Below are 10,795 nucleotides of genomic sequence, written 5' to 3'. Positions count from 1 at the left end.
CCTGAACAGACACTACTCCAAAGACATACAAATGACCAGTAAGCACGTGGAGAGATGCTCCTTAGTCATCAGTCATCAGGGAAAAATGCAAATCCAAACCACAATGAGATGCTACTTTGCACCCACTAGACGGTGTAACTTTGAGCAATGGGAAATACCAGTGTTGGTGAGGATGTGGAGAAACCGGGGCCCTTGTACATTGCTGGTGAGAATGTAAAAAGCTGTAGCTGCTGCAGAAAACCGTTGGGCAGTTCCTCAAACACAACAGAGTAGTCAACAGAATCACCATGCAGCCCAGCGATTCCGGGTGTGAGACAAACTATCTGACAAGGACCAGCTACAGAATTTGCCCAGTGGAAAATGAACACTGGGGCTTCAAGACCCACAAAGAGTTTCAAGGTGGCGACAGCAAAGCATTAAGCCAAGTGTGGGCCCTTTGGAGAATAGGATTCTATGCTACCGCACAGAACTGCGGCCCTCAAGTGCACCTCTAGCCCGGCAAGGCTGCACATCCAAGGTCAGTGATCTGGTTAAAGGCTCCCTGCCCTGTGACTTTTATTTGTGGATTGGACCTTTCTCTTTCTTCCTTGATGTCCCGAGAGACGGGGAGGCAGAAAGGAATAAAACATTCTTCAAGTATTTAGGTTCTGATTCTGCTGTGACAGCTTCCACTTCCACGTACAATGGAGGTTGGTGTTTTGATCTTAGACCTCTTCCTTCCTTCCTTATTTCCTAGAGTTTATAAACAGCACTGCTCTGAGGGAAAAGATACGTATTCTATCCTTGTGTGTTGGTATTGGTCCTTGTGTGTTGGTATTGGTGTCTGGCTACATATAGGTGTTCAATTAATATCGTTAAAAGGAAAATAAAGAATGAATTGGTGGGTGGATGGATGGATGGATGGATGGATAGGTGGATGGTGGATAGATGGATGGATGGATGGATGGGTGGATGGTGGATAGATAGATGGATGGTGGATGGATGGATGGATGGATGGATGGGTGGGTGATGGATGGATGGATGGATGGATGGATGGATGGATGGGTGGATGGGTGGGTGGGTGGACGGACCAACTTAGTATACTGCATTAGAAGAGCTCAGTCTCAAGGACCAGAATGGCTGGGTTTCGCTCACTTACTAGCTGGACAAGTTACTTCATCTCCCTGAACCTTAGTTTCCGCATCTGAAAAATGGGATCCTAAATGGAACATCCCCCTCACGGGGCTGTTGTGGTGACTGAACAAATGACAACTGAAGATGCTCAGTGCGAGGGTGACACACAGTCACAAACACCAGTTTCCTGTTGGTCATTACTGTGATGCCCAAAGGAGGGGAGGAAGGAGACAGGTAGAACGCTGTTTGAAGGAATGGTGTGGCTATTCCTTCTGTGTCTGTCCCTTCCCACTCTCAGCTTTGGGACTTGGTCAGCTTTTGCCCGAAGGAGGAAGGGAATGGTTGCCATAGAAAAGCCAGGCCATTTCCAAGTGGGCAGGAAGTGAGAGGGAGGGAGCAGAGCAGAGGGCAGGCTGGGGGATTCTGATGAAGCCTTTTCCACCCTCCCAGTGGGCCCCAGGCAGCAAGGCAGGTGAGTAGAGCCCCTAAAGGCACTTCAGGCCCCGGCACCTGAGGAGGAGGTGAGGCTAGAGAGGAAGGTGTATACTCACCCTCACAGATGCGGGTGTCCTCATTGAGGTGGTAGCCGGGTGGGCAGGCACACTGGAAGCTGCCAAAGGTATTGCCACAGGTTCCCCCCTGGCACAGCCCGGGCAGCTCCTGGCACTCATCAATGTCTGTCAAGAAGTGAAGAAGCCGTGCTTGGCCGCTAAACCCAAGCAGAGGCCTCGGGGGACACCCACACCCTGCCTTGGGTTCTCCAAGGCCCTGGAGGAGCCAGTCCTGCCTCTTCAAGAATACCTGAGAGGTGTGGGCTATTTGGAGCGTTCAGGCCAGGGTCCACCTTGGAGGCTGCACCTAGACTCTCTTGAGTCAAGGTCACCCTGAATTCATCCCCTTTTTCTTCATTTCCTACTCCACACTCCCATCCATCCAACCATCCATCCATCCATCCATCTATCCATCCATCACATAGTTCCCTGTGGATGGAATTCTCCAATCTTCTCACCCCCTGTTTATTAAAGGATGGATGGATGAAGGATGCCTGACTGGCTCAGTCAGTAGAGCATGTGACTCTTGATCTTGGGAGTCATAAGTTTAAGCCCCACATTGGCATAGAGCTTACTTTTTAAAAAAGGATGGATGGATGGATGGATGGATGGATGGATGGATGGATGGATATAAAAAATAGTGGATGAATAAGAAGTGAATCAACAAGATGAATAAGTGCATGGATGGATGGATGGATGGATGGATGGACGGATGGGTGGGTGGATAGGTGAGTAGATGGATGATGTATGTATGCACAGAAAATAGGAAGGAATTAAGGAAGGGAGGGAGAATAGTGGGAGAAAGGAAGGGAAGGGGGAAGGATTAAGGATGGGGAATTTATGAGTGGGAAGTGGGTGGATGGGTAGATGAGTAGATGGGTGAATGGGGGAGTATGTATGTGTGGATGGAGGAGGGAAAGAAGGATGGGTAAGTGGACAGGTGTGTGTGTGAATGAGAAATGTATGTATGGATGGGTGGATGGGGGATGCATGAATGAATGGATGGATGGGGGGATGGGTGAGTGGATGGATGGATGGGTGGGTGGATGGATGGATGGATGGATGGGGTGGGTGAGTGGTTGGATGGGGGATGGATGGATGGGTGGATGGATGGATGGATGGATGGGTGGGTGGATGGATGGATGGATGGGTGGGTGGGTGAGTGGCTGGATGGGGATGATGGATGGATGGGTGGGTGGGTGGGGGACTGATGGATGGATGGGTGGATGGATAGGTTGTTGGAAGGACGGATCAATAAACCAACAGTTGGAAGAAGAGACGGATGAAAGAAAAAACAAAGACTTCACCAAAAACAGAACAGTTTAGCCTCACTGCTTGGCCTTGGGGAGGGAGGATGTGCCCCTGTCCCGCAACTGTGCATTTTGGCGAGGCAGGGATGAGAAAAAGCTCACTGAGTACGCAAGTGGATAGTCTGCCCGGAGCTCACCTTCCAGAATGACAGTGATGGGGTTGGGTCGGAAGCCCTCGCCCCCTGGGCACAAGGTTCTATACTCGGCTGCAAAGGAAACAGGTTCTTCTGAGGGGCTGTGGGGTGAAGCCCAAGGGAGGCATGGGAATTGAGGTCTCCCAAAAAGGGCTCCAGAATGGGTCCCACATCCCTCTACCACACCAATTCCATCCCCTTACCTCCTCAGCCTCTCGGCACCAAGAGACTTCAGCCAATCTGGGAACGTGGGGCAGTGTGTGTGTGTGTGTGTGTGTGTGTGTGTGTGTGTGTGAACATGTGTTCACATTCAACATATGAACAGATGGACTGTGTGCTAACAGCTGGGGGTGGAAAGGGGTGATTTCTTCTGATCTAAAACCAGACCAGTGTGACTGCAAATCTTCCCCATTGAAAGAAAGACCCCGGATATCACATATACACATGGACACAGACACACACAGACACACACACACACCTGAATAGGTGGACAGGTGTGTGAACCTGAGGCCTTTGCACATGCTGTTCCCACAGCATCACAGACCCTTCCCCCTGCTCTGCCTAGAAAACTCCTACTCATCCTTCAAAACCTCATTTAAGCCTTTTGTCCTGAAAAGTCTTCCCTTATCCACTTCCTGTCCTTGGCCACCACTGTGTCTCAGACAAACCCTCAGGATAGCTCTACTCCCACAGTCCGGGGACCACTGGTATACAGGTGAGGGGCAGTGTGCCGTGCTGTGGTTCATCCTGCTCTGGGTCCCCAGCCCCTTGCACAGGGCATGGAGGAACTCTCAATGATTGCTGGCTGACGGACTGAGGAAGCAAGCGAATAGAAACACACAGAGAATTTGCAGGAAGGGAGGGCAGAGAGAGACGTGGAGCGAGGAGGCACAGCCGATGAACTGCTAAAGGTATGCTGTGTGACCCAGGGCGAGCCCCTCTCCCTCTCTGGTTCTCAGTGTCCCTCCCTTAGCACAGATGACCCCCGAAGTCCTGGGGAGTGCTCGCCTGTGTCCCCCACCACCACCCGGAGACTCACTGGTGTTGGCCAGCGGGCACAGTTCACACGGGTTACCCCAGGCCCGTCCCAGGGAGCAACAGCAAGAAGCCCGGGTGACGCCAACCCCGATCTCAGCAGCGCAGAAGATACCACCATCCCCTCGGTCATGCGTGTCCAGGAAACAGTTCCCGACCCGGGTGTCTGAACAGACAGAAAGGGGTGGTTAGCATGGGGCAGGAGAGACGAGGGCGCGCGCGTTTGCACCTCTCTGCGTAACTGTGCGTGCGGCCGTGTGCGCATGCGTGCCTGTGTGCCTGGCTCTGATTCGCGGCCGTGTGCGCATGCGTGCCTGGCTCTGCCTCGCGGCTGCGTGTACACCTGTACCCGTGTGCATGGCTGTGCCTCTGCATACGTGTATATGTGCACACGTGTGACTGTGTGTGTACATGTATGTATGAGTGTGTAGAGCACAGGGACAGGAGGGGATGTCTGAACAAATGGACAGGGACACTGTCCCTGGGCAGGGAGCTGTGTGTGTGTGCGCGCACACCCCAGGAGTGGAAGGGTGTGCAAGAACACATCCTCAGTGGCCCTGATCAGGGGCTGGCAAAGGTCCTGTTTGTCAAGAACAGGTAAATCTGAGCTCCGCCCAGCTCACCTGCCATCAGATCCCCAGCTGGAGCCAAGGGCTTACTCACCCACACAGCCCACCCCGCTGGGGTTCAGCTCAAAATCCTGGGGACAATTGCAGAGGTAGCTGCCGGGGGTGTTGACACACAGGCCATTGATGCAGTTCACAGGGTCTGCACACTCATTGACATCTGGTGGAGGAGTGGGGAATGCTGTCAGCGGGAGCCCTCCCTCAATCCACTTCCCTCCCACCTTCCTCCTGGGAAGCTGAAGCCCTCAATGTTGGATGTGGGTTGTGGAGTGAGGCCATGTCCTCCCCTGGGAAGAAAGCCTGAAGGGACAGCAGCCTCCAGGGTCTGCCCTGGCCTGTCTAACCCCCTCTCCTCCCTGTTCTGTTCCACTTGGGAGGGAGGTTTGCCCCTTTAAAGTTTCCTGTGTCATGGGTTCCACGCAGCCAACCTACAAAGCCCAACATTTAGAACATGCTTTCGAGCCACAGGTTGGCAGGCTATTATCGGTGGGCCAGAGCCCCCTGCCTGTTTGTGTAAATAAAGTTTTATTGGCACACACCCACGCCCACTCATTTACATACTGCCTGTGTGTATCTGCTTCTGAGCTACGAGGCAGTTGAGTAGCTGTGACAGAGACTGTATGGCTGGAAAGCCAAAAATATTTCCTATCTGGTCGTTTGCCAGAAAAGTTTGCTGACCCCCGTTTTAAATACATAAGTGGGAGGTCATTTTGACGGTAGTAGTGGAGGGAGTACACCATTCATTCACTGCATTGATTCAGAAGACGATAGATGCCAACGGAAGAGGTTGATGGGAACACGGATCAATGGGGGCACTGCTGGAGATGGGGGTCAGACAAGCCCCCCCCTCCAGAATAGGACATTCAAGAAGAGATCTGAGGGCAGGGAGGCAGTAAGCCCTGCCCCTCCTACCACCCCCCAGCCCAGCTGACCCCACACCTGTGCAATTGCCACCACCGCGGTCCAGCTCATAGCCCTCACTGCAGATGCAGCGGAACATTCCGGGCAGGTTCTCGCAGCTCCCGAACACACAGAGGTTCCCGAGAATGCACTCGTCCACGTCTGTGGGGACCCCAGGTCAGCCCGCCTTGCCTGGCAGCCTGCTCCTGCTGTGTCCCCCAGCCTGGCAGCCCCAGGTCTCACCCCGACAGGCGCGGTGGTCCTCCGTGGGGCTGAAGCCCATCTCACATTCACAGCGGTACCCGCCGGGGGCATTGAGGCACTGCCCGTTCTCACAGAGGTCCACGTCCTCAGCACATTCGTCCCTGTCTGCGGGACCCCGAGAGGCAGAGGGCTGGGGGCCAGCTGGCCGGGACCCATGCAGGGCGGGGGCAGGGGGCCCCGGTCAAACCCTTCACGGTCACCCAGGGTTCCAGGGAGTACCGGGAACTCAGACCCCGACTCGGGAAGACAGGAGACCTGGTCATGCGGGACCCGGGTGGAGGGCCACCGGGAAGTAAGCTAGTGTTCTTGTGCTCCACGTCCAGAAGGCTCCATGCATTCAGAGTCCAGGGGAGAAGACGGCCCACCCCGTGACTCAGCCTGGCCCGTGGCCCCACGGGGATGAAGTCACATCATCTCCAGCACCCCGACGCCGTAAACCAGGTGGGATCGGTTTCAGTTGGAACCCAGCCCCCGTGGCTGTCCCCTCGGGCCCCACCCCACTCTCACCTTCACAGGAGAAGCCGTCCCCGGTGAAGCCCTGGTGGCAGGCACAGCGGTAGGAGCCAGGAACATTCAGGCAGTCGGCCCTCAGGCTGCACTGGTGCTCCCGGGAAGCGCACTCGTCCAGGTCTGCAGGACACGGAGCCCGGGGCCCCCCAGTGTGCGCATTGGGGGGGCTGCAGGGAGGCGGACCCTCCAAGCTCTACCCCCACAGACACCCCTGGGCCCAGACCCCCACCCCCACCGCCCCGCCTCCCTCCTGCCCCCCACCTACCTCAGCTGCTCTGCCCAGACCGCCTGCCCCCAGGCACTCACCGTGGCATGCGAAGCCATCCCCCACCCAGCCTGGCTGGCACCTGCAGCTGAAACTCCCAGGGACGTTGAGGCAGGAAGCGTGACTATCACAGCTGTGTCCCCCAAGCTCACACTCGTCCACATCTGCAGGGAGAGGGACCCGGTCACGGGAGGGTCTGGACCAGGAGAGGAGAGGAAGGACGCGGCACCCCCACAAGGCCTGGGCTTTGTAGAAACAGGGCTTCGGGTCCAGAGTAGGGAGGTACTACAGCAGCAGGGGAAGGGCAAGGACCCTCCTGGGGGAGGGCCGGCCCAGAAAGCCCCCCACCCACCTCAGGAGCTTCCCCCGTCACCCAGAGCCCAGGAGGAAAACTCCCAAACCCCAAAGGCACGACTCCCAGCAGCCCTCTGAAGTGATCTGAAACAGGAACGTAAGAGTCTCAGGGTAGACTTGAAGAGTAGCCATCCTAATGCATACGTCGTCGCCCTAAAGCAGGATTTCCTTCTAAACCAGCATCTCGGACCCTCAGCCAAGTCAGCCTCACCCTTGTAACTCTGCAATGTCCACCCACCACCCAAGTGAGCTCCTGGTTCCCGAACATTGCTTCCCATGCTTCCTCACTGTTACTTAGGTAAATGTATTTTAAAAGCCAACTTTAACATCAACAACAGGCTCTAAAGAGTCATGGATTTGAGGCTGCTACATAACGTTGGATTCTAACACGCGTTAAAATAATCGCATCAGTGTATCTCCAGAAAGATACGTTCGCGTTGTCCTAATGCCCGGAAGCTGTGCACAGGACGTTATTTGGAAACAGGGTCTTTGTGGATGTAACCAGGTTAGGATGGGGTCATCCTGGATTCTGGTGGCCCTAATCCAGCAACTGGCATTCTCATAAGAGGGAAATTTGGACCCAGACACAGGGACAACCCACGTGAAGACAGACTCAGAGAGTAGAGCGACACGCTGATGAGGCACATGGAGGACTCCTGGCCACCGCCAAAGGCAGTAGAGGCGTGGGACAGATTCCCCCTCTGAGCCCCCGCAGCCCTGCAGACGTGCTGATTTCAGATTTCTGGGCTCGGGAACCGTTCCGGACAGAGAATACGTTTCTGCGGTTCTGAGCCCTGAGACTGGTAGGAATTTGTTACGACAGCGCTAGGAGCCTGAGTCAGTTGACTAACGAACCGTGGAAACGTTCGCCCCCGTAGGGTGTCGCGTCATCAGGCTGGCATGCTTTGGGAACGCTGCCACGGACACCTGGGGCCCGCAGAGCTGGGGGCTAGAGGGGAGCCCCAGGGGCACCCGACTGGGTCCTGTTCCCGCTTGAACACGAGGCCCTACCCGCGGAAATGTGGGAGAACGAACTCTGGCCGTGCTCAGCCCCGGGGGACGGGGCAGGGACCCCACGACCCCCGAGCTGGCCCCTCGGAGCCCCCTGTGCCACACCCCACCGACCGCCAGCTCACCGGAGCAGCCCGTGGCCCCCTTCCTGATGATGTAACCCAGATGGCAGTGGCAGACAAAGGAGCCTTTTGTGTTCTCACAGTCCCCGTGGAGGCAAAGGTGGGGCTTCAGTTCACACTCGTTCAAGTCTGCGGGGTGACAGGAGGGCAAGCAGGTGAGGGCGGAGGGGGTGCCCGAGCGTTGCCGGGTGCCCTGCCACGCCGCTCCCCCGCGTGGAGGCTCTGGGTGCCCGTCTCCGGGACTGCACGCCGTTTCTGGTTCCGCCACCGGACCGCTGTCTTGTCCGCGTTTTCCAGCACGTACCCTGTGGGACACACTGGGCACAAGTTCCCAAAAGGATTTTGTAGCTGAGGACAGTTAGAGCGCGCAGAGTTAGGGTTTTTCTCTTACGGGCCTTTTCAGAGCCTTTATGCCAACAGGGAGCAGCAAGAGGGGCGTGGAGCAGTAAACGGTTCCCTGTGTCATTTGAGCCGAGGTGCTTCAGGGCTTCCTAAGACTCCCGCGATCGGGAACGCTGAGCTGCACTGGGGCTGCACACACGTCTCTCCTCGGAGAGAATTACACCTTCCCTTCCTGGAACTTCCCCACTCGGGCCCCAGCGCTGCCCTGATGGGGCACCCAGGACGCATCTGCTCCCGGGGCCCCGCGACGCCCCGCAGCCAGGGGAGGACGGTAACCACGGCCTGAACAGCCCGCGGTCCCCGAACGGGTCTCAGAAAACACAGTTCTGAGCGCCCTTTCCCATCGAGCTCGCCCCCCCCCCCCCTGCATAAAACGCCTCGGCGTGTGACAATCTTGAGACGTAGCCCCGGGAGCGGGGTGTGTATCAGGTACACAGTGGTGCTCAATAGATGTACTTCAAGAGCAAGGTTCAGGGTATCTGCTGCTGTGAATCCGAGCCCCCAGGCCCTGGTGCGTGGCAGTCGGCTCTGGGCACTGGTGGCCACGCGCAGACTGCCACGTGCTGCTGCAGAGCCTGTCTCCCTCGCCTGCATGTGACGGGGACGGGACCCGGTGTCTGTCTTGCCTACGCGCCCCCCTGGGGAAGGCCTGGTGTGTGAGGTCGGACGCTGTCTCCTCTGCCCCACTGTCCTGGCTCCTCACCGACACACGCCCTCGCGTCCAGCGTGGCCACGAAGCCCTCATAGCACAGGCAGTGGTGACCCCCCGGCACGTTGACGCACTGGCCTCCGTCGCAGATGTCCGGGTTCTCCGCACACTCATCCACGTCTGGGGGAGCAGAGGTGGGGGCTGGGCTGTAGGCGGGCAGGGACGGAGGAGCAGCCCCCGGGGACCTGGTCACGGGGTCAGCGGCTTATCCCAGGTCTGGCCGGCTTCGCCTGGGCCAAGCTAGGTTGGATCCCCTATCCCACGCACCTGCACACGCCCTCCCGTCGGGCATCAGCGAGTAGCCGTGTCCACAGCCACACCGGTAGCTGCCCTCGGTGTTTGTGCAGTGCACATCACACCCACCGTTCCCAGTGTGGCATTCGTTGATATCTGTGGGAGGCAGGGCAGGCTCGAGCACGGGGCTGATGGGGGGGGGGGGAGGGCAGGAGTGGGGTCTGGAACTGAGGCCAGGAAGGACCGCCACAGTGGCTGGGGCTGGGGGCTGGGGGCTGGTGCCCACGTGGGGCAGGTGGGCGCAGTCTCACCCGTGCAGCCGAGGCGGTCAGCTGTGCTCTGGAAGCCAGCGTGGCAGGAGCACTGGAAGGCCCCGATGACGTTGACACAGTGGCCATGGGGACACAGGCCGTCACTCAGGGAACACTCATCAACATCTGCGGGGGGAGCACGTGGCCGGCGGGGGCCCAATGTGAGCAGAGGCGATGACCCAGCGTGGGGTCCCTGAGACACTCGAACACACACTCACACACTCTCACAGGGCACGCACAAGTGCACATGCCCACCTTTCACTCACACCACACCACTCTCGCTCGCATGCCTGCTGCACACTCACCCTCACAGGCAGTGCCCTTGGCCGTCAGCGCATGTCCGGGGGGGCACTGACACTGGTAGCCCCCGTCCGTGTTGGAGCAGGTACCTCCCCGGCACAGCAGCGGGTCCCGCGCACACTCGTCCACGTCTGCGCGTGTGCAAGAGAGAGCGGGTGTGAAGGCACCGACCAGGGTGGGCGCGGCGTGGCTCGTGGGAAACTTCTCCCTGCGGTCCCCAGCCCCGTCACCCTGGCCACGGCCGGGAGAGCCTGGAGGCTTGGGCTTGATGACCCAGGGAGCGGGGTGTGCGCTGGGAGGAGCAGGGGCAGGTCAGCCCAAGAAGGAAGCTGGAATCCTCAGGAGAATCAGGGCCATGAGGCCGACACTCCTCGAGTCACTGAAGGAGGCCCTGAGAAGCAACCCTGTAGGACTCCGCAGGGAGGCAAGGTGCAGGCATCACCAGGAGCAGGCTGTGCCACCCCCCGCCTCAAACTCCAGTCTCGAGTACCTCCTTCCACCCCTCAGGCCCACCCCAGGGCCTTTGCACCTGCTGTTTCCTCCACCTGGCTCACCGTACAGAAACCCCTTCAATCCCTCAGGCCCACCCCAGGGCCTTTGCACCTACTGTTCTCCCTTCAGGCTGCTCTTGCAGCCCCTCTTCA

At 57.8% G+C, this 10,795-nt stretch overlaps 1 protein-coding gene across 2 annotated transcripts in view; it reads right to left on the bottom strand.

The window, feature by feature from the left end:
* The window catches only part of FBN3 (fibrillin 3), a 59,058-nt gene that overhangs the window by 28,540 nt on the left and 19,723 nt on the right, over nt 1–10,795 (bottom strand). For both annotated transcript variants that reach the window (XM_045045016.1, XM_045045019.1), the window contains exons 26-38: nt 10,157–10,282; nt 9,852–9,977; nt 9,574–9,696; nt 9,301–9,426; nt 8,199–8,324; nt 6,750–6,872; nt 6,441–6,563; nt 5,913–6,038; nt 5,709–5,831; nt 4,807–4,929; nt 4,148–4,309; nt 3,112–3,180; nt 1,665–1,790 (exon numbers count right to left, since the gene is read on the bottom strand). In XM_045045016.1, coding sequence (XP_044900951.1) covers nt 1,665–1,790; nt 3,112–3,180; nt 4,148–4,309; nt 4,807–4,929; nt 5,709–5,831; nt 5,913–6,038; nt 6,441–6,563; nt 6,750–6,872; nt 8,199–8,324; nt 9,301–9,426; nt 9,574–9,696; nt 9,852–9,977; nt 10,157–10,282 — 1,602 coding nt within the window. The remainder of the gene's footprint in view (nt 1–1,664; nt 1,791–3,111; nt 3,181–4,147; nt 4,310–4,806; nt 4,930–5,708; nt 5,832–5,912; nt 6,039–6,440; nt 6,564–6,749; nt 6,873–8,198; nt 8,325–9,300; nt 9,427–9,573; nt 9,697–9,851; nt 9,978–10,156; nt 10,283–10,795) is intronic.

Source organism: Felis catus, chromosome A2 (genome assembly GCF_018350175.1).
Source record: "Felis catus isolate Fca126 chromosome A2, F.catus_Fca126_mat1.0, whole genome shotgun sequence".
Classification (NCBI taxonomy): Eukaryota; Metazoa; Chordata; class Mammalia; order Carnivora; family Felidae; genus Felis; species Felis catus.
This window is presented reverse-complemented; position numbering and strand designations above follow the sequence as displayed.